This window comes from Nasonia vitripennis (genome assembly GCF_009193385.2).
Source record: "Nasonia vitripennis strain AsymCx chromosome 1 unlocalized genomic scaffold, Nvit_psr_1.1 chr1_random0003, whole genome shotgun sequence".
Lineage (NCBI taxonomy): Eukaryota > Metazoa > Arthropoda > Insecta > Hymenoptera > Pteromalidae > Nasonia > Nasonia vitripennis.
Window position 1 is genome coordinate 226,024 of NW_022279589.1, and position 26,335 is coordinate 252,358.

Consider the following 26,335-nt stretch of genomic DNA (forward strand, 5'->3'; position numbering starts at 1 on the left):
ACAACATTTTCAGGATGTCCACGATCGTTACAACAAAACCTGTTAGATTCAATGATAATAGTTTTAAAGTATCGTAAACCAGATCTTTGTATTACTATGACATGTAATCTAAAATGAAAGGTATGACGACAGCGATAAAGAGCACACTGCAACGGTGTGTGGGGAGAGAGAGAGAGAGAGAGAGAGAGAGAGAGAGAGAGAGAGAGAGAGAGAGAGAGAGAGAGAGCTTCGCGCTCGAGACTTAGTATACGCGCGACAGATTCGTTCGGGCTAGCTCACCGTATAGACGTGTTTTTCGCTAGATCGCGTGAATTGCTTCGAGAAGCTCTAAAACCGAACTGTGTGTGACTTTCCCGAGACTACGACTCAACTAAGAGGTTCTTCGTGCGTCATCGCCGTCTTAGGGGGTCTAAGGAGACGTCTTAGGGGTTGAGCTGGTTCCCGAGAGCGAGTGGAATCGACGATCCATAAGTGTCAGCTCTCTACTTCTCTCTCTCTCTCTCTCTCTCTCTCTCTCTCTCTCTCTCTCTCTCTCTCTCTCTCACTAGCTCTCTCCCGATCTCTGATCACGCCGTTCGTCTGCGTCTCGCACACCCGCGTGTGTGTTCGTGTAATACATTTTGGAGTGAACACAATATATTCACTCTTTATTCTATTTAAAGCTTGTGTTCGGCGTCGGTTATTTCCGAAAACCCGCTCTCCGTCTCCCCATAGACAAAGTTCCCTACCGCCTCCGCGGGCAAGCGTATCGCTTCACGATACACGTGCATGAAAGCTGCAGCTAGTCGTTACTTGACCTTGGCCGGTTCACTACGAACCTTGAAACATCACGAGGAAATGAGACCTTGTCTCGATTATCACGAGGTGATCATCCCGACGGCAGTTGCATTGCACGCAGCTAACGTCTGCGCGACTATTGTCGAAAACTCCACCCCGTTATAAAGGAAATTAAACAAAATTAAAAAAAGAATGAATCAGCTATTGATAGACCTGATTTAGTAGCAAAAGTGTTTAGAGCAAAATTTAATGAATTATTAAATAAAATTCTTAAAAAAAAAAACATTTTCGGAAAATGTATTGCATATACTCATGTAATTGAGTTACAGAAAAAAGGTTTACTACATGAACAAACTGAACAATGCAGATGATGTTGATAAACTTATAAGTGCAGAAATACCTGTTGAAATAAAATATCTAAGGTTACATAATATCTTCAAACAATCAATGATACATGGCCCTTGTGGTGAAAATAACTTAAATTCACCATGTATTTATAGCAAAATAAAAAAATGTAGCAAAAACTTTCCGAAATAGTTTAATGAGCAAACTACTTTTAATAATACTGGATATTCCCTTCGATGAAGTAACAATGGAAAATAAATTCGTTTCAATAAAAACAATATAGCTGATAATCGATTTGTAGTTCCATACAATCCGTATTTATTGTTGAAATCCGCAAGCTAGACAGTACTTGTATGTTGATATACCATATTTTTAGGTTTTCAATGAAAAAACAAAGAAATGGACACTAAGTAAAAGAGTTTGGAATATATATATATACCCCGAAAACCATTGAGTTCTCGGGGTATTCGAAAAATTCTCATAACACTCTAGAAAACGACGTTTATACTATCCACCCTGGGCACCAGACCGAGTAAGGACTTTCGACTAATTATGTTACAAATTTTCATGCAACTCTTGGATACGACGTTGATACTGTTTACCCTGGGCACAAGGTACCTCGAAGGCCGTTGCCGTGGTCGGTAACTTGCCGATATCAGCAAGTTATCGACCATGTGGAACTAGCGTCAATTATGTAATAATCTATCTGAGCGCAGGTAGATGGCGTGTGTGTATAAAGCATTGGAGAGAGGGATATCCCCGGGCATATAAGGAGCTTCGCTACACTGACGGAGTCATTCGCTCTCTGATGCAGAAACCAGGCCGATAGAATGAATTGTAGATCTCATCTACCGGCCAATCGTCCGGATACTTAGTATGCAACAAGCATAGCGCTCTCGAAAGGTTATCCGGGGGATTATCCCTCTCTCTGAATAGATTATCAGTTTGCAATCTTCTGTATATTATGCACAAATATATATATATATATATATATATATATATATATATATATATATATATATTGTTATGACCGGGTTCGGATAATAAAAATAACAACACGTTATTTATAGAAAATCACTCGAACTCGGACTCTTTGTTCAAACGTAAACACAACTGTTCTCAACAGCTGACAGAACCAGACTCTAACTAAACAACAACATCCGCGACGTCGTTGATCTCGTTGCTAAGGGTATCTATGCGCGATTCATGGTGTTCGAATCGCGCAACGTTCAGGCTCGGTCACAACAATATATATTTTTCTCTTTTCTAATTAAAGTCTTTTCAACCTTATTTCATCCACCTCCCATCCCTTCGTTTTACTCTTTCATGGACAGGACATTAGATCCCTGCCTTGACTGAGCCAGTAACATACAGATGTGGACGTGAGATTGTGATTCCTCCCGAAGCATCTCTTAATTGCGCAGACCATTGATTATCACCTGTAGTTTCAGATGATCCTTGGTAATTTATTACATTCGTCGGGTGTGCTTATATCTTCCTTAACAACTACTTAGGTCTAGAACTTATACGCGGTTCGCGACTAACATAAATCGGACCGTAGCAAAACGGGACACGTTTCCTTGGGATTCTAATTTAAAGTTGTTTTATCTTGTAAGCTTGTCAAAGTGGTAAAGCAAAAATTGTAATCGGATATATTGATGATACTGACAATATCGATTTTGAAAAACTTAAATCTAAGCTGGAATTACATTTTGATGATAAACATCTTGCACCAACTTACATTACACACTATCAGAAGAGACGTCAACTTCTTTGAGAATATTTTCCTAGTTTGGCTGCTGATCTTAGGAGGCTATTACGTCTTATTTCTCCTGAATTTCTATTTGACACTATAGATGAGATTGCTTGTTCACAGTTCATCACAGCTATTTATGACAAATCTATCAGTCAGCAACTTTAATTAGAAAGACTGTCTCCTCTTCAAGTTGCAAAAATTTGAGAATTTTTGTAAGAACATTGAGTGTTTAAACTGTGATCAGAAAAGTCATTTTAGATCAGAGTGTCCACAGCAGCCAGATGGTCAGGAAAACTAGGTCGTGTTGAACTTTGTGGAGTGAGTTCAACCAAACATATTAAAGCTCCAATCGTTTCTCATTTTTGTTTAACTGACTATCGTGTTAACAGAATCAATAAGAATTCAAAAAGTTTTTGTTTTAATGGTTTACAAGTAAAAATTGTATTTTTAAAGTAGATTCTGGATCTGATGTGACTATTTTAAACTCTTAATTTATTGATCAAAACAAAGTCAGGATGCCTATTGATTCTCAAACATTGAAGTATCCTATTGGAGAGGACGTTCCAGTTAAGTTTACGATTTTAGGTGACATTAAGTTCGGAGACTATTTTGCAAATTTTAATGTTTTTGTTCATCATATTACTGTAACAATTTCTTGATATAAACGGAATTTCAGATGCTTTTTCTAAGATTGTTTCATGTACTCCAAATTTCATCAGATAATTCTTACACTTTTAATATTAATAAGATATTGATCGGCAAATTTGTAGAATGATTGATATAGGTAAATACATACCTGATTCTTCAAAAGAACTTTTCGTAAAAAATTTTAAAGATTTGGATCTTAAAGGCAACAGGAGAAATTGGCTCTGTTACTGATCGAGTTTGAAGATATTTGTAGGGATGACAATATTACTGGTAAATGCAGTTTAGTGGAACATAAAATCCAATTCACTGATCCACAACCTATCAAACAACCACTCCGATTTATTTTAAAGCAGAGTTTAAGAAATGTATGAAGTTCAGGATGGTGTAGAAAGAGTTATAGGTTATTACAATAAGGTTTTCTACTAAACCAGACTAATTATTGGCTATTATAGATTCTTTAGATAATTTTCATTGTTAACTTATTGGTAAAGAATTTCTTATTAGAACAGGTCATACTTCCCTAACTTGGTCATTATATTTTAAGAATATAGACAGCCTATTAGCTCGTTAATTAGAAAAAATAAGTTGTTATAACTATAAGATTTTTTATAGAGCAGGAAGTTCACATGGTAATGTTGATGGTCTTTCGAGACGACTTTTTGAAGAATAATCTTGCTAATACTGCTCCAGGGTTAAAGAAATATTTTGTGTTTCTGATGATACTATTTGTCGAATTATCTTTAAAGAAAACTTGTCTGAAGACTGGAAAGTTGATCAAAAACAAGATAAAGCCATTTCTTTTATTATTGAAAGAAAGATTAAAGTAAAAAAAACCTGTTTGGCAAAATACTTCTTCTTTAGATGAGTTTACAAAAATTAACTGTTCTTAACGGGATTCATTGATTTTAGATAAGGAAGTTTTATTTAAAGAATGGGTTTCGCCTGATTTGTCTAATAAGGTTCTTCAGTTAGTTGTTCTGAGGCATAAAATCAATGAGATCTTAAGAGAAGCACATGATTCTCCTTCTGGTGGTCATTTTGGAATAAATAAAACTTTAGACAAAATTAGTAAAAGGTTTTATTGGACTACTTGTAAGAAATATGTAGAAAATCAGTGTAAAATTTGTGCCACTTGTGCTTTTAAAAAAGAATCATCTGATAAAGGTCAGAATGAACTTAATATTTATTATTTAGGTGTTCCTTTTGAACGGCTCTAGATGGATATTTTAGGTCCATTTCCCATTTAATCTTTAGATAATAAATACTTACTTGTAGTGACGGATAGTTTTACAAAATGGATTGAAGCTTTTCCTCTTTCAAATATGAGAACAAAGACAATTGCAGAAGTCTTTGTAAACCAGATTGTTTGTAGATACGTTGTTCCTTTAGAAGTTAACACTCATCAAGGGAAGAATTTTGATTCTAGATTAATTAAAGAATAGACTGACTTATTAGAAATCAGAAAAACAAGAACTAATTCTCAACATCCATAATCTAATGGTCAAGTTGAAAGAAAACATTCAACACTTTTTTATCACTCGTGCTCAGATAGTGCCGCATAACGCAACGGTTTTGCCTTGGATAAACGACGAATTGTATTATCGGATAAGGTTAGAGGTAAAATCGTTAGGTTATAAGCAAAAGCGTTGCGTAATGAAAAATAACGAAACGCAAAAGCGTTGAGATCCAGATCTAGACTCTAAACATTATTCCGGTCTTTAAAATTGACCAGTTCATCACTTTTGTCGGCCAGACGATTCAGCCGTACGGTTCTGTATTCCAAGCAGGTACTTCTTTCTTTGTTGCAGTTGATTTTTTCTACTGCCAAATTACTTGTAGCTGTTTCCATCAGAGGCCAAGTGAAAAACCTCTGTATTCGCCTTTGTGAATCCGCGGAGCATATTTTATTTCTGCTCTACCCTCCGACACGTTGTGAAGACCTTACGCGCTGATCAGCATTTCCCTATCCGCTACCCAGGGGACGCGCAACATACAGCCACGTGGCTGTGTGTGTGTGTATGCGCGCGCGCGCGTGCGTGTGTGTGTGTGTACGAGGTTTATTCTTAATTTATAAGATTTTCAATTAATTTAGCTATATTATTTAAGAATTAAATTTTTTCTGTGCTTTTAGATTGGACCAGCACGATTCCGTGCTCCTGAAGTACTTTTTCGCCCTGATCTAATTGGCGAGGAATTTGAAGGGCTCCATGAAGTTCTCATGTATTCTATACAGAAATCTGATTTGGATTTGAGAAAAATCCTGTTTCAAAACATTGTTTTGTCTGGTGGATCCACATTGTTTCGGGTACGTAATTCTTTATTACTTATAAACTTTTTTATAATATTTTCTTTGTATTAGAATTCAAAACGTTGAAATTTACTTAACATTAATTTAATTTTTGCGCGAAAGAACGAAATTTTTACAATTTTGTCGATAGAATTCTAATAGCCGTTAGTAAATTAACAAACACTTACACGACGATTAAAATATCGATGGATATTAACCAAATGCTCCATTTTATCCAGTAATCACAAAAGAAACTAGCAAACTCGGAGACTACTTTTTCAACTCAAGGAATTGATCGAAACTAAGAATGCACAAAACATTATCCGAGTTTAAAAATTAAAAAAATCTTTCTTAAAACCTTATTTAAAACCTCATATTTTTACAATTTTTATTAGCTCCAAACAGTTAATGAAAAGTTCTATTTTGTTAACAAATAAAATCAGACTATATATTGTAACGGGGTTTTTAGGAACTAAATTGCACAAAAGTAAAGCTGCGAGAGTAATTTGACCCAACATTCCGAGATCTCAAGGTGCGTTCTCTACCACCGAGCCAACGACGCACTCATGTACACTTGGCGGTGAGGTATTTCGGTGGAACGTTTTTGAAATGACGCAACCTAATTTTTAGTTTTTGTGTATCGAGAGCTCTGATTGGAGTAATTAAAAAAACTACGGATAGTTTACAATTCCTGCATAACTAACAATAATAAACAAAAACAATTGTTTTTTAATTTTTAATGTTTAAAAAAATTTTAAAATATCTGATTAGTTCTTTGTAAGAATATACTTGATAAACCTGTAAAATTGTAGCGAAAAATACAAATGCGTTCGAGTTATCGTGCTAAGCATTTTTAACCAAATATTTTTAACCATCATAACAGACTTTTCAATAAGAAATATGTAGGCAATCCTATGGCGTAAATAATAAGTCTAAAGGAGACTTTTTTCTTATGGAATTCTGGTCAACTATGACATTTTAGCAAGTATGTGTCTGTTTGCATAAACTCTACCATACTGTGTTTTTAATCGAAAAAGCCGTTATTTTTTCAATCGTTCATAACCTTTGTTGATTTTGCTTGTGTTTTGTAATCGGATGTTTGGCTATTACGACTAGGGCGACATTGATTGCCGAAACGTCGAAGGGATTGAAAATAAAAAATCTTTAATTTTTTATTCCTTTCCCTTCACGCTTTATCTGCCGCAGGTAGACCGATAGAAGCTATTAAATCTTTGTTCTTAATCATTTTTATTAATATCTATCTGCCATAAGTTATATAAGAATTATTTGGATTCATAAGTTTTGCTTCTAGCATCAGTGATACAAATTTTTCTGCCATGGTGTTATTTTGCTTTTTATCCGATTTAGACTGTTCTGGGAATTACGTATAATAAGTAATTAGTAGCTTGATTTGCATCTCGCACTGACAATATTTCATTCCAGTTTCTAGTAGCATCTATATGTCTTAATTTGTTGTAGTTAAATGATAGGTTTAAAACACACCTTTTAAAATGTAAAATGTTGGCAACTATACGTATCGTTCACATATCTATGAATCAGTAACTTAGTATTATGATTCTATTTTCTCCTTTAAGTTATAAAATGAATAATGTCCCTGGTAGAATATCACCCATTTAAAATGGCCGCAAAGGCAAAAACTGGCTAAGTAAAATGTGAAAAAACTGAACATTTTAAATTTCCTAAAAATAGTCATATCTTGGGCATTTTTTATGGCTGAGAATTATATTTCATGAAAATATCGATAAATTAATTAATTTTTTGATTTGATGTAAAATACAAAATTATTAATATTTAGGCGTAAGCTGAATAATTTTAATAATTCAAACATATGGCAAAGCTTGTAGGGCTTGAGTGGAACAACGTCTGCGTGGCTCAGTCGGGTAAGGCGCACGGCCGTACTTATTTGGCCTCTTGCAGGGTGTGGGTTCAAGTCTCCGGTTAGACAGAATTTTTCTGATGCAAAAAATTATCCTATACTTTCATTTAAACTAAAAACTCGAATCCAAGCGTGCTAGATACCATTTTCCAATTCTAACCTCAAACTGTGATAAACACGTGTTACCTAGCTGTGTTACACGGCCAACTATAATGGGCAGTTTGTACTTAAGAACAAGGTATGCAGATTAAATCCAAGAACTGCCTATTAAGTTGGAGAAAAAGCGTTACATTCTGCCTAAGAAATGGCAAAGAAAACTGCCTAGTTCTTAGATTCCATTCCAAGAACTGGCCATTATGTGGGTTACCGATTCTACCAGGGGTTCATTTTTCTGCGATTGTATCAAAGAAGTTAAACTTAGGGGAAATGTGTTCAGTATGGATAATTTTATGCATCCAGCTTCCAATAACAGATAGAGCTACTGCGACGTTGCAAACGTCGCAGCCGCGTCGATACGAGGAATCTCGTTCGATGCGGCCAAGCTCTGAGTGCGCGGAAGAAACAAGCGAGTTGGATTGTTGTTGTCGGTGCCAGCCTGACCTCGAGTTCGAGGAACGGGCCGGCTAACCGTCCACGTTAGCGCGAGAGTGAGCATCGTTGGCGCGAGAGTGAGCCTCGACGGCGCGCGCGCTGATTGGTCCTCCGCATGTCGCGAGCCAATCAGCGGGCGCCGATGTGCGACTCGCTATCCGCGCGGACTGCCAGCCAATCAGGCGCGAGGAAGATGCGCGGGTCCAACGAGCGCGAGTGGAGAGTGAGAGCGAGAACGAGCGGGAACTCGGGGAGTTCTCTCACGACTGTCGACGGGGTACGTCGACGTGCGAGAGAGATACGTAGCCTCCTCTGTTAAGAGGAGAATTGGGAGAGTCTCCCGAGGTTGTGCGAGTTTGCGAGAGTGTGAGAGAGTCACAGGTGCAGCGCGTTGGCACGAGCAAGTGCCGACGCCCGGACGAGCCAGCAACCATCCGCACGAGGGGAAGGAAGCTAGCCAGTCCGCCATCATTGTCCGGAGGACCAGAGCAACCAGCAGCCTTGGCGTGGGAGAGCCGAGGAAGCTAGCCGTCACCAGGTCCACGAGAGTCAGGGAGGCGCCGGCGGGAGCACCGACGGACGTCCACCAGGGAGAGACCGAGTAAGAAAGTATTAGAGAGAGAGAGAGAGAGAGAGAGAGAGAGAGAGAGAGATCCGAGAGTGAGGCGAGTGTCGTGCGGGCACACTAGAGAGAGAGAACTCGAGAAACCAGGGTGTTGATGTGCAGTGCGGGCGCACACCAAGACGTCTTCTGCGCGAGGCGTCTGGCCAGTGCACGCGAGAGAGAGAAAGAGAGAGAGAGAGAGAGAGAGAGAGAGAGAGAGAGAGAGAGAGAGAGAGAGAGTCAGCCGTCAGCGGACTGGACCTGGGCCTGTGGCCCGGCGTCTGCTGCACGAGCGTGGCTCGTGTTTGAGCGTCCCAGCGTAAGCCCTGCGTGGCTAAACTGTGCGCGGGAGGCACTACAGCCACCGTGTTGTAGGGAAGGGCTGGGCGAAATACATGTGCAATAAAACTTAACCATTGTGTGTGATCATTTTCCCCTCTCCCTAGCGTTCTCCCAAACGTGATGATCGCGGTCAAATCCTACGTTTAGAAAAATCCTAGTGCATCCGAGGCTCTAGGTGTTGCGCACCTGTGTTGGGAGGCACAGCGTCGCACTACTTTAGGTCAGTTTTTCGTACATATTTGTGGTTTAATGAATATACTTCGGTACCGTAATTTTGAATTAATCACAGCAAAAGTTATAAGAAAAATAAGAAAATGTTGGTTACAAAAGTGTGAAAAGTTATTTTACGAGTATTAAAAATTGCACTTTTTATATTAATGTCGCGAATTAAGTATTACACGGAAAATCAAATCGAGACCATGCCTAATTATAGAGGGCTATTTTAGGAACAAATTCACTTAACAATTTTTTATTTTTGTTAAGAGTAAGTAAATAATTCCAGCGATAATAGTTCAAATCATCCATACTGGGCGCATGTTTTCGAGATCTGATCTCGTACATTGTACTTTTGACGTTAACGCGAATACCTTTTTTTTTAGTGGCGATTTTGACTGGCGCCCGTCTATTTCCTTGTAAAAAATGGACTAGAGAACATGTCAGAATTTCGAATTCGAATATTTATCGCGTTTAAAAGTTATGCCCAAAATAGCTAGGGGTATGCTCAGTACAGACTGAGCACATCTCTCCTATATTTCTGATTTATTCTTATATTATTAGTTTTCTTATAAAATCTTTTAATTTATTTTTTATTGTGACTTTTCCAACTGTTCGCTCTTTGAGATCATTAGAAAGTCAGTTGAACACTTTAACAGCCATGTAGTAGCTGTTTATCTTACTGATAGTTTTATTTATTTTTGGCAACGATATGCTCTTATTTCTAGTAAATTTTGTGTTTTTACTAGTATCAAAGCTGTATGAATTAGAGAGAGAGAGAGAGAGAGAGAGAGAGTGCATGAGTTTAATGGCGTCATTTATTTTTCGATTTAATAGCGAGAGAGGAGCAATGGCTGCGACAGACAAATAGAACAACGCACGTCGCCAACTTGCGATTGAGAGATGCCAGGAGACGACGAGCAACGTTGGCGCAGCAGCAGCGACCTTTCACCTCGACAGGGCGTTCAAGTCGGCCCCATGCACCGTGAGACATGCAGGTTGTTATAACCCACCCGCAGGCTCTCTCGCACAAGCCCCTAAACACGCGCAACCCGACATACCGTCACTATAGCGCACCGCGCCAGTAGTTCCGCGCCCGGCCGCTAGGCGTCCGACGCCACCAGTTCGCCCTCCCTATAGTGGGAGAGCGTTCCGGAGGGCATATAGAGGCGCCGGGCCCGGCGCTAAAGCATCCCCCCCTCCGATCAGATTCCGGATCTAGTATTGGAGCACGGTGCCTAGGCAACCTGCACAACTTACCAGAACACGGAAATAAATCTGATTTTTGTTTACGAATAAATTACTCTCGTAATTATTTCGCCTCCCCCTCCTTTTCGCATGCCGAGACCATCTTACGCAGCCTTACGGGCCGAATTGGAGCTCACTCGGCTCTATCTCACTCAGGCCCATCGGGCAGGAGTTTTGGAACGGCAACGTCGGCCTCCGCCAGGAATCGACGCCGCCACTCACATAGAGAGGTCCGAGCAGTGTCCGCTCTCTAGGCAACGAAGAAGCCAAGGACAAGGAACCTCAGCAGGCCTCCTCGCCTGTCTACCTGCTGTCTCGCCGCCTGCCTGAGATCAGGCCCTCCTTCACTCCGCTCTTCAGAGAGAGAGAGAGCCTCACGACCACCAGCAGTTCTGCAGCAGCGCACACATCTCTCCCTCCGCTCGCCCGCTCTTTTGGGCCACCCCAACAAGCCCGCTTACATCAAGGTGGCGGAGCCCTTCGTGGGGTCTGCTTACGTAAGCGTCTAATGTAGCAGGACCAGCGTGAAAACAGCTCGCCCGCAAGAACGTCACGAGCAAAAACTACTGCGTCTCGCGTTCGTAGCGACAGATGCCACCCGAGTCAAGGGCCCTGACGACGGGGCGTTGGGAGTCGCTACGGGTTCCACGGCCAAGAGCAATCTTAGTTGTCTGTGAGTAAAAGGCTGCCTATATGTTGCGAGAGAGTTTGCGAAAATGATTGTTGTTTATGATTTTTAATAGTTTCTCGTGTACTCCTTGTATCGAGTACATACAGTTATTATATGCCCCACTTCAGGTAATTATTCCATAATTAACTAAGCCCTGAAAGAATGCATAGTAGATCATCACCAAAGTTTTTTATCCATTATTTTTTGAATTTTTGTAAAAACGAAAATTAAATATCTTGGTTTTTTTTACAATAGAATTTATGTATTTATCCCATTGTTGTAACCCACCCGAAGACTCTCTCGCACAAGCCCCTGGTAACCCGCAACTTATCCGACAGCGCTGCACGCGCTGTAACGCGCCCCGTCGCACCGCTAGTACCGCGCGCGGTTGCTAAGCGGCAACGGCACTAGTGCGATCCCCCCAAAGCGAAGTAACGTTCTTAAAGACCACCTTGGATTCATCATTCGACGTGCTCAACGCCGAGTGGTTTGAACACCTAGAGCTGATAGATGTACCAGCTCCGCCACCGTTTTCTGGCTACAGAGCTCTCCTAAAGCGCCCTCAGTATCATAGCGGAGCCATCAGCCGTAAAATAGCGGCAAGGCAGACTGCTCAGCCAGAACCCCGCAGGATCAGCTTCTTCTTTTCGACGAAGAGGAAGCAGACCCCTTCCAAACTACCGGGACGACTTACCCCGAGGATAATCGCCAGCAAGATGCTTGAGATCCCGCTACTACTTCCACCAGGGAGGACGGCAGCTCACGCCCCTCCTTCCCCGGTGTTTTTGGCCGAGAAGAAGGCTTTTGCGGAACCTTTAGCTACGGCCGCGGTCGATCTTACAACCTTCAGCTAAAGCGCTCTGTGCCTCTTAGTCATTTTTGAGTAGATTGATTATTTTTTGATGGGGGACAATCCCTACTTGGGATTGGCCCCACATTGAACTCAAATATAAGAAGTTCTTGGAGTCTCGCTCTCTTTCCCTCTTGTAAACTAGGTGGTGTAGCCTTCACCGGGTTGGGCAGCCTTCCCTCGCCCAGACTCGCTCTTAGAATCGACTGAGAATATTTAACATGGTGGGTCAGTATTTATTTGTTTCTGTTCCTTTTTGCGTGTAACGGGCTTAATCTTCCGTCACAACAGTGGCGACACTTCCATCTGTCTAGCAGCTACGGCTCTGCCGGAGCCGGAATGGCAGTACGACACTGCAGAAGCCGTACGACTTGTTGAACGACGACAGCGCCACTGTGTGCTCTCTCTTAAATAGATGTGTTCTTTTCTAAATAGTTCTTAATTCTGTTACTAAGGTTAAATGAGATATATATTTATGGAGCAAATTATATTATTATGTTCGTTATCCAATTTTAATATTGAAGTTTACACTCCATATTTAGTTAGTATTTTCGATTTTAGTTTGTTTTGACTTTTCAATTTTAAATTGTAAATTGTATTGCATATATTGTTGGTGCATAATAATATTGTTTAATAATTATTATATTTCTCTAATTATTAGTGATATATGTGCGTGTATGTATATAATTTGTTAAGTTGCACAAGTGTTCCATGTACGATGCGTATCCTGCCTTCAATAAAGTACTTCAATGGAATTATTAGATAAGTGATTTATTATAAATTAAAAAGTTTTAGCTCGGTCACAGTCAATGTCCCACCACGGAACTGGGTTTCTAACGAAGCGTTTGTTAGTAAAGTTTTTTCTCGGAGTACAGTTTTTGATTGAATTTCTAATGTTTTTCGTAAAGAATTCATATTTTTGGCTAGGGCTAAGATTTTCATACTCAAGAGAAAAAAGCTAGTGTAGTTACTTTCTAATATTTCAGTAAACTTCTTCTAATCTGTACGCACGGACTTGATTTAATACGTTTCTTTATGGTAAATGAATTTTTCGGTATTAACAGAGATATAAATTGGAAAGTGGTCAGAACCCCAGGTTTCATCGTGAACTTTAACGTTAATCGTATCTGCTATATCATTTGACGAAAAAACTAAGTCTAGATTGGATCTATAATCACGATGGACGTCAATATAAGTGGTTGAATTTTCATTATGTAGGAAAAGATTATTCAGTTCAATAGCTTCTACAAGTCTTGCTCCATTGCTGTCAGTGTCGATGCAATTCCAGTAAATGTGGTGAGCGTTAAAGTCGCCCACCAATATACTGTTACTTTTCACATTAGAGAGCAAAGTGTTCCATTGAACTTGGGTAAGAGTGAAACCTGGGCTTCTGTAGCATGCTATTATACCGAGAGGCGGATTGACATTGGTAATTTTTATGCAACATAACTCTACAGTAGTATCTGGGCACAATACATTATTTAATTCACTAAAAGTCAATTTTTTTTTTTAACTAGGAACATAATACCTCCTCCTCTTGAATGTAGTCCGTCTTTTCTTACTGGTGTAAATCCGGAGAATCGAATGCGGTCGGAGGGAGTAAGCCAGGTCTCTACGCATAATAAGATATCGATGTCGTTGAGAATATGTTGGATTTCGTATTTTCGCTAGTGGAAGCTTCGAAGATTATGGTACAATATTTTTAACAAAAATCGTTTAATTTGATTCTCCATGAAGATTTTAAAAGTTGTCCCTCTACGTCGGAAGCTTGAAGATCACTTTCTGAGTCACTTTTGATATGTCCTCGGAGTTTTTTCTTAATTCGTGTGGATCTAGCTTTCAGAGCTGGACTTTCGTCAGGAGGGTAGTATGTCGATAGAGTATAGAGTATAGAGTCGATCATTTCTATGAGACCTTCTGTGTTCTTTGTAAATTCAAACTAAATCTTGAGTACGTTGCTTTGGACGTATGTTAGTCAGAATTAATCGCGTGACTAATCGCACAATTCATCTAAAATAAATTTTTTAGTAAAACAAAATTGTTTGAAATGCAAAATTATCAAGCGGGGTGGCCAATTTAGGTGTTTAAATCTGGATGGGAACACCTATACTGGCCACCTCGCGAACTAATTTTGCATTTTAAACAATTATATTTTATTTGAATATTTGTTTCAGATGAATCGCGTGTTTTGTCCCGCGATTAATCGTGCGACTAATCACGCGACTAATTACGCGATTTTTTTTTCAGTAGGGCAAGCATTTGTGTTATTGTTGTTTTGGGAAAATATCGTTTATTTTATGTTTATACGTAAAAATTTTGAATAATAGGACGGTAAAACAAAGTTTCTCAAATTGACAGGCTCAATAAATATAGCATTAAATATCACAAAATATTTTTTTAACACTCCTTGCGTGGGACGCGCTTTTTCGGGCTCGTATTCTGTATGCGAAACACAAGATTTTTTACCTAGTGCGTAAAATAAATAATATGCACGAGACACCCCGTTGCTATATATGAAAGCGTTGTTTTAATACATTTCCTTAATAAATCTTATCTTAAAATATATTAGAAATATTTTGTAGATATACATTTTGATTAAGTTAGAATGAAATATATTGATAAAATATTAGGGAACATTTTTATAATCTTTTAAAGTTTTACTTAGCCTCGCATATTACAACTTTTTTCAAATACTCCTCAAAAATTTAAACCAATGATCTAAATTTTTTTTAAATATATTGACCCTTTTAAAAAGTATGTAACGCATTTGAATTAAAATAAAAAAAGATCACTCTAATAAGGCGCAATTAATTTGCAATAAAAATTAATACATTACAGTAATCTGTGTTACCGACACCCTATTTTATATTTGGGACATTTATAATACCAAAAATGTTATTTGTAATCGTATATCATTATTATATGTACATAATAACTATTATATGTATACAATAACACAATCCCGTGTCACCGAGTAGCGGATAAATTTCGATAAAGTAGATTATAACTGCTGCAACCACTGACGTGTAATTCGGAAATTTCCCCGGAAGTCACGTGACCGAAGGAGATAAAATATCGGGAGAAGAAACTCTGACGAAAACAAATTCACTAAGCAAATTTTCAACTTGCAATATTAAGTTAATAACGTAATATATTCGAATGAATCCTTTTAAAGATAAAAGATTAGCTAAATATATTTCAAATAGATACCAACAGATTGCGCATACGCGCAATACTAATGATTTAAATGCAATCGAGATTTTTGTTGGAGGTTAGAAAACCCAATTTTAAAGTATATAGGGTCACCCTGCTGTTACAATGCAGCTACCCTAAGCGGGTCTTGGGCGTTGTCGTCCAGATCGGACGGGTGGGTGCCTATCACCACTACACAGCGCGTCCTTAGGTTGCGGATAGAGGAACAGCCCCTGAGAAAGAGGTTAGCTGCGAATAAATTGAATAAGCAGCCGCGGACAGCCGATAGGAACAGGCGTGGGTGTGATGAGCCCACACTGTCGAACGCATTCATCTAGAAACACTACGCAAGCACCACAACAAAAAAACACTTCACATTATCTCTTATCTCTCAATCTATCTCTTTCATCACACATTACAAAAAATGGGCAAAAATCCTGCTGCCGAGGAGGATGCGGGAGCGATGACAACTGCCCCGAAAGGGGATGTGTAGAATGATTCGTCACCTTACGCGGTAACGATGCCAGCGAAGGCGCGCTGCCTTGCAAGGGGGCGTTAGGATGCGAGAATGAAACCGTAGTGTGTCTGACGACAAGCTGACACTGTCCATGTCAACAGGATCCGAAGCGCGCGGGTTTAACATACTATCATGGCTCAAGAAAATCAAATCCGAACCAAAAGGGACTTAAGGGTCGGAACTTGGAATGTTCGCAGTCTATACAGAGCAGGCTCGTTTAAAGAACTCGTAAAGGAAGCTGATAGGTACAATCTAGATTTGGTAGCAATACAGGAATCGCGGTGGCCAGATGGCGAAGTACTAGCATCGGGTAACTTCACGTACCTGTATGAGGGCCGGGAATGGGGGATCTCTAGGCACCGGATTTCTCGAAAGCAACAGCATCATACATTCGGTTAAAAGTTTCAAATCCGTCAATGATAGGCTCTCATACATCATTATCGAAGGTGAATGGTATAGATATGTATTTATTAATGTACACTGTCCTACGGAGGACAAAGAAGAAGAAGCTAAGGATCTCTATTACGAAACTTTAGAGCAGGTAATCGACCAGTTCGCGTCTTACGACACAAGAATAGTATTAGGCGATTTCAATGCTAAAATAGGTAGGGAGGAAATGTTTAGGCCTACTATAGGGAAGGAAAGCCTGCACGAAGCCAGCAATGATAACGGTATTAGGGTCATAAATTTCGCGGCGGCAAAAGATCTTATAATCAAAACTACGTGTTTTAAGCACAAGGACATACACAAGGCAACGTGGACATCGCCGGACGGAGACAAATTTATCCACTCAGGGAGGATTAAAATAATATATACTAAAATACGATTAAAAGATAAAAGTAGGGCAGCGTGGTAGGCCACACAGAACCAAATTGATCATTTCCTCATTGAAAAAAGACGTCATACTAACGTTCTCGACGTAAGGGCTTACAGAGGGGCAGATAGCGACTTGGACCACTTCCTAGTAGTAGCCAAATTAAGAGCTAGACTAGTAGCGAATCAAAATAGTAAGCGAGCAAACAAGGTAGAAATCTTCGATATTGAGAAGCTACGAGATAGAACAGAGCGAATTAGGTACCAGATAGAAATTAATAACAGGTTTCAGGCACTTGAAGAAGCAAACACATCGCCGGAGGGGAATGACGAACCGAATATCTTATGGGGGGACATCGAAAAAACGGTAAAAGAGGCCGCGAACAAAGTACTGGGTAAAAAGAAAAAGCCAAAGAGCAAACCATGGTTTGACGAAGAGTGCGAACTCTGGTCTGAAAGGTGCAAAAAGGCTAAATTAGATAGCTTACAAAATAGAAGCGATAGGTCCGTAGAAGAGTATTCTAACGTAAGGAAACAGACGAGCGCGATCTACAGAAATAAAAAGCGGGAGTATCAAAAGAATCTTATTAGGAGAATAGAAACTAACAGTAAGGAAAATAACCCCCGCGAAATGTACAGAGAGATTAACGCCATCAGAAAGGGTTTTAGGAGTAGAGCGCAATTGATTAAGGACGAAAACGGGGACCTCGTAACAAATGACAACGAATTACTGTCGCTGTGGAAAAATTATTTCGATAAATTATTAAACGTGCACGAAAATGAAGAATTAGGGGACAAAATTCACACTGCTGAACTCCACGTGGAGGAACCGAGCTACCAAGAAGTAGAGGCCACGATTAAAAAACTATAAAACAACAAAGCCGCGGGAAATGACTCTATAATAGCTGAGTTACTCAAATATGGGGGCGTCGAGCTCACTTTCAAAATCTATAAACTAGTATGTGCTATCTGGAAAAATGAAACAATACCCGAAAATTGGAAGGAATCTATCATTATACCGATTTTTAAAAAGGGGGATAAGACAGACTGCAATAACTATAGGGGTATCTCACTTTTAGCAACGTGCTACAAAGTTCTGTCAAACGTAATACAAGCTAGACTCACTCCATTCGCGGAAGATATAGTAGAAGATATTATCAGTGCGGATTTCGGCGCAACAGATCGACGAGCGATCAAATGTTTACCATAAGGCAGTTGTTAGAGAAAAAGTGGGAATTTTGCGAAACCATACACCAACTATTTATATTAAAAAAGCGTACGACTCTATTAAGCGAAGCAAAATGTATCAAATTCTAGTACTTCTCGGTGTACCGAAAATCTCGTGAGATTAATTCAAATATGTCTGAACGGAATCACGGGAAAGGTCCGAGTAGGCGGTAATGTATCAGAACCCTTCATGATACGCGATGGTTTAAAACAAGGGGATGGGTTCTCTACGATGCTGTTCAACTTAACGTTAGAGTATGCCGTTAGAAAAATGCAGATTAACCAGCTGGGCGCAACGCTTAATGGAACAACGCAGATACTAGGCTACGCAGATGATTTGGATATACTGGGGATTGTAGAGAAACGGTAACAAGAAACGCGGAAATCCTCATAAAAGCGGTTGAGTATACAGGGTTAGAAGTGAGTGAATCAAAAACAAAGTACATGATTGTGGATAAGCTAGGCATCTGCAGAGGGGAGGAAGATCTCAGAGTTGGGAATTTTACTTTTGAAAAGGTTAGCGAATTCAGGTATCTGGGTACGACCATCAATGATAGAAACGAGATTAATGTCGAAATAAATAAGAGACTCCATTCGGGTAATGCTTGCTTCTACGCCGTGAGTAATTTACTTAAGTCGAGGCTGTTCTCTAAAAACGTTAAAATAAGAATATACAGGACAGTAATACTGCCGGTGGTTCTGTACGGGTGCGAAACGTGGGCTCTCACTAAGCAGGCGGACAACCGTTTTAGGGTATTTGAAAATAAAGTCTTGCGAAAAATATACGGGCCGAAGAAAGATGAGGAAACCGAGGAATGGAGGAAACTACACAATGATGAGTTACACAATCTGTACGCGTCACCAAATATTAACAGAATAATAAAATCGCGCAGATTGGGATGGGCAGGGCACGTAGCGAGAATGGGAGACGACCGTACGGCAGCGCGTGTCATGAAGGGCAGGCCGATGGTAACGCGACCTCTAGGTAGACCTAGTCGTAGATGGGAGGACAACGTAAAAGCGGATCTAGTAGAAATAGGACGGGTGGGTGTCGATCGGAGAGGTGCATCTTGGGTGGGGTTGACACAAGATAGGGCAGCGTGGAAGGCTTGCGTAGATGAGGCGATGTACTTTCAAGTTCCAAATGCCACGAAAAAAAAAAAAAAAATAGGGTCACCCTGTCCTCAACCAAACTTCGTCCTTTCTTGCCAGTGCGGCGCTATCACGCCTCTTGATTCCTAATATATGAATTACGAAAACTTGCATGTCCCAAAAATATAAGTAAAATGTTTATGAAACCTTGCAAAAATTAAATTTACATATAATTTTTAAATTATTTCTCTACATGTTTTATAAATAATAGATATTAATATTTTAAAATATTTCATAAAAATATTGTATATCAATATTTTTAAAATATTTTATCAATATTCTTTCGTTACTTAAGAAACTAAAAAATAATCATACGAAATTTGATAAATATTTTAAAATATTTTAAAATATTTTAATAGATTTTGTAATGTAAATATTTACAAATATTTATCTGAGGTTTGGCAGCAATTTGTCAACGAAATATTTTTGAAATCTTTTAAAAATATTACAAAATATTTTGAAATATATTTAAAGTGTTTTGCAAATATTATATAATGATATTAAAATATTTTTTGCAATATTTTTTAGAAATATTTTTACCCTAGGGCAAGTAAGATTGTAACAATATTTTGGAAATATGCATGAAATGATTGCAGAAACATTTCTTTTGTAATGTAAAATATTTTTAATATAATTTTTAAATATTTTTGTGCTGTCAGGGTTCAAGCAAAATTAGTCATTATTTTAGAATAAAAACAGTATGCAGTAACTCGCACAATGATCATTGCAGATATAGATGCATTGCATCTACTTTCGTGGAATTAGGTTATCTACTCATAAAGTATTAATCACTTTAAAGTACAAAGTCTGATTAATTAATGAAATTTAGTTGAAGAGAATGCTTATTTTTTTAAGTTGTACTTGAAAACTTTCATGCAGCAATAAAAGTCATAATTTTTTCTTGGTATTTCATTAAAAAAAATGTAACATGCACATAAATTGTTTTTGTTGTTTAGTATGAGAAATCTAACATTTCTCTTTGCAAATTTTCTACAGAATTTTAAAACAAAGTTTTTATGACATGTATAGCATGTTTTTGATTAGTTATTATATCATATACATCTTTTGAAATTTTGAGAAAAATAATTTTCTTCTTGCAGCATGTTTAAATAAGTGTGACTGATATCGTCGGTGTCGCCGCTTGACGATACACTCTCCAGTAAAATGTGTACCCGACGAAACTATAGAAGTATTCACTTCAAAAGAAAACAATAATCCGAATTTGAGACATTGGCGCGCTTGCGCGCCTGAACAAACCCTAGTAACATAAAAAGGTCTAGATGGAGCCTCTGCTACACTTATCGACATGTGAGCTACGCCAGGAGTAGCTGTTACTCTGATTAACAAGAGTAGCACCTACTACCACGATTCGGGGCACTGTATGAACTTGAAGAGTAGCAGTTATACCGAAGGTTTTATGTGTTTTATTTTATGTACTTCTTAGTGTCGGGAAGGAAGCGTCGTACGTCGCACCGGCTGATATTATTTACTTTCTTTTCACACCCGTACTGCGCCATAAGTATCAAAACTCTTATTCGATTATCTTGATAGCAATCTCGAATTACACCTTGAGAATCTCGAATCAAACGAGTAATATATTTATTTGTTTACACAAAAACATTACACATTAAACATTATCAAAATATGGATTCGGAGTCGGCACTGACACGGACACGGACTCAAACTACGTACACGGAGCAGTTACAGAACCTACACGGAAATAGACATGGAACTGACACTGAAATAGATACAGAAAAGACACAGAACGTACAAGGACTCAACAAATACAAAACTGGACACGGAAACTGACACGAAGCAGACACGCAAATGTCATGGACACGGAAACGAAGCAAACAGGTAACTAATACGGACAAAGGCACGGAAACAGAAACGGGAACAAAATCGGACGTCGGAAAAAGACACCCAAACGCACACGGAAACGTACACGGAAGAAAAATGAACACGGTCACGGTATCGGAAACGGGCTTGGGCACGAAAACAGCAACGTAAACGGACAGTAACGTAACGAGCAAACCGCTAGTAACGTAACGAGTAAAGGCCTTGACTCGTACTGCAAACTCCACACTCGACCTATAAAAGCCTACTTTACGCCCTTAGTACACAATATACTATTCCATGTCTACAGTAATTTGTTTATCATCAAAACATAAAAAAATAATTTTATACAGAGATTTAGCAGTATATTCTATATGTATATTCTATGTATATGTATATGTATATTCTATGTATATGTATATGTATATGTATATGTATATTCTATGGAAAATCTTCTATAAAAACAAGCTTACAAATTTATCCACTCAGGGAGGGTTAAAATAATATACATATACTAAAATACGATTAAAAGATAAAAGTAATCTTGAATTAAAACAATCTTTGTACAGATCTCACGGGTTACCAAAACCAGAGTTTTTTCTTGATTTAAATAAGTATCTAATTAAAAATAGAAATGTAAAGGATTAACCGGTTATAGGTGATTTTAATATTGATCTGCTAGTGTGTGATCACTATGGCCGAGATTTTGTATGCAATTTTTTGATGAAGGCTATATTCCTGGTTTTATTGGTATTTCTAAGCCACGTATTGGAAGAGCTAAGGAATTACGTAACGACAAATATTTTCATGAAATTTCATTACCTAAAAACATTTACATACAAGCTTAAGTTTGATATAGCTGACCGTTATCCGATTATCATTGCTATTAATAAATTAAAAACAGTAACTAAAGAACCATATATTTTCTTGAATTACAAAAAATAAAGGTGCGCAGTAGCGCCCGATTGTAAGTATAAATTTTAGTTACAGTACCGTCGGGAGCATCCTATTATACTTTAAAATTGCTTTTTAATCACATAACGTTTATCTTAGCTTTAAAACATCCGGTCATGACCTTTTTATATAGGGATTTTATTTCGTTACGAAGGGAAAAGAGACGAGTAGGAAAGCGAAAAAGAGTAGACGCGGTCGAGCTTAACCCAAGGACCCAAGATTAGCAAGCGAGAGCTCTTACCACTGAGCTAACGTCTACGATGCATTTGGACGTTATGCATCGCAGCATGGCTCGACGAACTCTTATCGCTGACTCCTCTCGCCGCTCGCGTAGCAGACGGGTGCGTCTGTGACACCAAAATGTCTGACAGTACAAGGCGATGCGTACTCTAATATATATATATATATATATATATAACGAAGATGTTATAAATTTTATTATTATTACCCCAAAAACTGTGTATTACAAACACGTCGAAATAAAAAATTGATCTTAAATTGGTGAGTACTAATGAGTTTTCGAAAGTGATTTAGGAAGTCGGTCTAAACAAAACTTTGGCTATTATGACAGACAATGCTTCTTATTGTAAAAAAGCATAAGAATAAATAGAAAAGAAATATAAAGATTAGTAAATTTATGGTTTTGGCTGTATAAAACATACTTTGAATTTTGTCGGTCATGATATCGCAAAAGAAATTTCTACAAAGCTAATACTGGAGAGTTCAGCCAAAATTTTCAGGGCAATTAAACAATCACACTTATTGTCATCGGCATTAAAAGACATCAAAAAGTCAAATCAAGAAGATAAAATCCATAGTTTCTTTAAATGACCCAGAAAAACCAGATGGGGTTCATTGCTCGCATGTTTAACCAGCATACATGACAATAAGTATAAATTAAAACAAATTGCGATTTTAAAAAATTGTGACAAAATAAATAAAGATCTCATATTAGATGCCATATTTTGGCAAAGATTTTGAAAATTAAGCCATCTGTTAGTTAGTTAATCCGATTCATTGGCGGACAGGAGCTTGTGAACGTACAACTTTAAGCAAAATAACTGTTCCAATTATTAGTCTTCCCTGCTCTTTGGCTGCTAGAGAGAAATCATTGACCACTTACGGTTAGATCCACAATGCGCAGCGTAGTCAATTTATGGTCGCTGGGGCAGCTGAAATAACGTATGTAGCGCCCAATTTAAAGTTCCTCAATTCTCAACGAACACAAAAAATCATGATGAGGATTCTGAATGTGACGATTGTGAAGATATTGAAGATTAGTTTGAAAATAGAGAGAATGATTCGAGATTAGCAAATCATCAAGAATATGAAAACCAAGAAGTTGATCATACAGATTTTTCTTTAGATAGACCTTATTATGTGCTTCCAGGAAATGTATCGGTTAATCTAAGTGAACATTGATGGATTAAGATCTTAGTATATTTTATTATATTATATCCCAGTGTAAATTACATATATTTATCGCTATATTACAATATCTATATAATATTAACTTTTCAATAAAAACTTTAATGAATAAATTATTTAACTTTTTCAAAACTATATTCATGGCCGTCCCTATATAATAAAGTCATGACCGGATATTGTGAAGCCAAGATAGACGTTATGTGATTGGCTCATATGGTGCGCATGCATCTAAGTCAGGAAGTCTAAACGTCGTCGAGGTTAGGGCGCGCAACGCGCGCTGCTCAAAATCTAGTATGTCCAAATATTTCGTGACGGACATTTTGCCATTATATAGCGAAGTGGTGTTTATTTTTTTAATATCGGACATGACATATTCTTTTATTTTGTATGTCCGACATTTAAACCACGGGACTTTCGTATCGGTAACATGTCCGAAACATATCCATCACATTAAAAGACATATTCTTAAATCAAAAATGTCGGGTCACTTTGCAACTCTACTCATGAGTATAGAATTGAATGTTGCATGTGTATCGAATGTTATTTTTTTATATGGGGGGTGAAGGCTGCGATTGAAAGCACACAGAGCATGCATAAAAGGGCATTTTACTCACTATATCGAAATAGTTTTTATCGCCTAACGGTTGGTGAACAAAAACTTTTGTCCCTAATTTTTGTTAACGTCATTAAATTCTATGTTTTTATTCGAGTTATTTTCACCCTACAATCTGGTAAACATACTATACTAAAACTTAAAATATTTTTTCAGGGATTCGGAGACAGATTACTCTCAGAGATCCGCAGAATGGCACCGAAGGATGTAAAAATAAGGGTCTGTTTTTCAACAAGTAATTCTATTCTTATATACAAATAGCAATTACTGAAGGGTTCGTGGACGCGAATCTTATCAACATAAATTGATTTTGTTGAATCCAATAGGCATTGTGCGTGTGCGGGCATGCGTGTGTGTGCATACTGTATTATTACTGAAAATATTCTATCTATATTACACGGTGTGCTTAAAGACTGGAAAATTTCGACTAAAATTAATAAAAAATCTGCTAATGCAGAAAGTTTCTATATCGTTTGGATATTAAATATCAATTCAATTTTAAATTCCAACTGCTTTTTTTGCGAATTATGCGCATTTATAGGCTTTCACATAGCTTACCCACATATAGTTCAAAGCTTGCTTTAAACTTTCGAAATAAACGCTTTATGTGAATTATTAAAAGGGGATGCGTATAGAATGTTATTAAAGGAAGCTGACAAATCAACAGATCCGCAAATAAATAGAAAGGTAGGTGTTTTCAAAATTATATTTTATGTTACTGCTTTTAAAGCAGTAAATAAAATTGTTAGTTACTGTTCAACCCCAAGTCCTGGGCTTGGCTAAAAGTGGCATTATTAAAAAAAATTTTTAATAAAAAATCAACATGATAACTTATTTATAAGATAGTTTTAAAAAAGGTATACTGGGCAAAACTTTGTATTTAATGAAATAGACTACGCAAAATTTAAACTACAGGTTTTTATGTTAAAATTTACAAATCTAAATTTTTAATGCCCAAACATTATAGAAACATTCTGCATTAGTAGATTTTGGATTTATTTAAGTCGAACTTTTTTGGTCTTAAAGCACACCGTGAGAGGCACCGCACAGAAAAGAGAAGAAAGACTTAAAAGAAAAAGCGAATTTCGGACACTTTTTCTGCGTTTCATCCCAATGGGCTACGGCGCCCTCTGCTGATCATTCGTACAAATCATATTATCCTTAATAAAAAAAAAACAATTTTCCTTCTAGTTGTACAATATGCAATTAGATTTTACTAACTAGTTAGGCACTCGGACGCTAACAAGAGTTTCAAAGAAACCCAGGATATATCTAGGACAAAAGCCTTCTAGATTAGATTACAAATGTGATTATTTTCATATAAAAATATGTCGGAGTATGTTTTGATAGATTTATAGTCAAAAAATAGTGTTTTCGGTAAATATCTGCAAGGATACATGTGTATATGTATGTTTGTTCGTATACGTCTGTATCTCAGCTTCTATTCAGTGGATTTTAATTTATCAAGGCTCATTCTTTTTGTTTTCACTGTAACATGAGAATAAACCGCTGCCAATTCATTGGCAAGTAGCTTCCTCCAATTAAATGTATGAGGCGGTTTTTAGTACATAATTTAATATAAGTTTTGGATGGTTCATTGTCCAAAAGTTTGCAGACCCCTCTGGTTTTTTATAAAAGAATATAAACACTGTCGTCGAATTTTATTCACAGAAATTCACGCATGTTTACATGTGTTCCTAACCAACCTAACCATCAAAACAACAGGCTATTCATTAGATAGGTCGCTCGCGCAATTTTCGAGAAAACAATTTTTACATTTTAGGTCTTTAGTTAAAAATTGCTCGACAAAATCGTTTGAAATTTCAGCAGCAGATAGCTTTTTTTATGGTGAATCACCAAATAAAATTTTGAATCATTTGACTACATTGTTTTAGAGATATAAGGAATTAAACAAATTTAAAAAAAAATTGAAACCTTGATATTTTACGAACCATAGGGGTTTGGAAGCTGTGCAATGAACTTAGCTAAAACACATAAAATATCTACTTTTTCCCGAAATCTCAAGTGCAATAGGGCCTTTTTGCGTTCGTAATCGAGGCATAAAAAAAAACTTATTATTTTCAGTTTTCGATTTATTACTAAAAAAATAAGTAGTCAAATTACTTGAAATTTTAATGGAATATAGTTTAACACGTGAGCCATCGACATGATTTTTTTCGTGAAGTTATGATGTTTAGTTTCAGAGATATGAATTTAAAAAAAAAATCACCTTTTTCATTTTTCTGTCGAACAAAGCGGTCGATTCCGAGAACCAAACGAGGAAAAGTAGATCATTTTATTTTTTTTCAGATGCATTATATGCTGAATTGTTTGTAACAATAGGATGATTGAAAAAAAACGCAAAATAGTGTTTT

General features: G+C 37.7%; 1 protein-coding gene across 11 annotated transcripts in view; it reads left to right on the forward strand.

Moving 5' to 3' along the window:
• Positions 1 to 26,335, forward strand: part of LOC100114531 (actin-related protein 1) — a 256,774-nt gene that overhangs the window by 161,480 nt on the left and 68,959 nt on the right. For 6 of the 11 annotated variants that reach the window (XM_031928244.2, XM_031928389.2, XM_031928351.2 and 3 more), the window contains 2 exons: positions 5,658 to 5,831; positions 24,117 to 24,179. In XM_031928244.2, coding sequence (XP_031784104.1) covers positions 5,658 to 5,831; positions 24,117 to 24,179 — 237 coding nt within the window. Of the gene's footprint in view, positions 1 to 5,657; positions 5,832 to 24,116; positions 24,648 to 26,335 lie in introns of all 11 variants that reach the window. The other 5 variants (XM_032601236.1, XM_032601239.1, XM_031928313.2 and 2 more) reach the window with 2 other exon arrangements.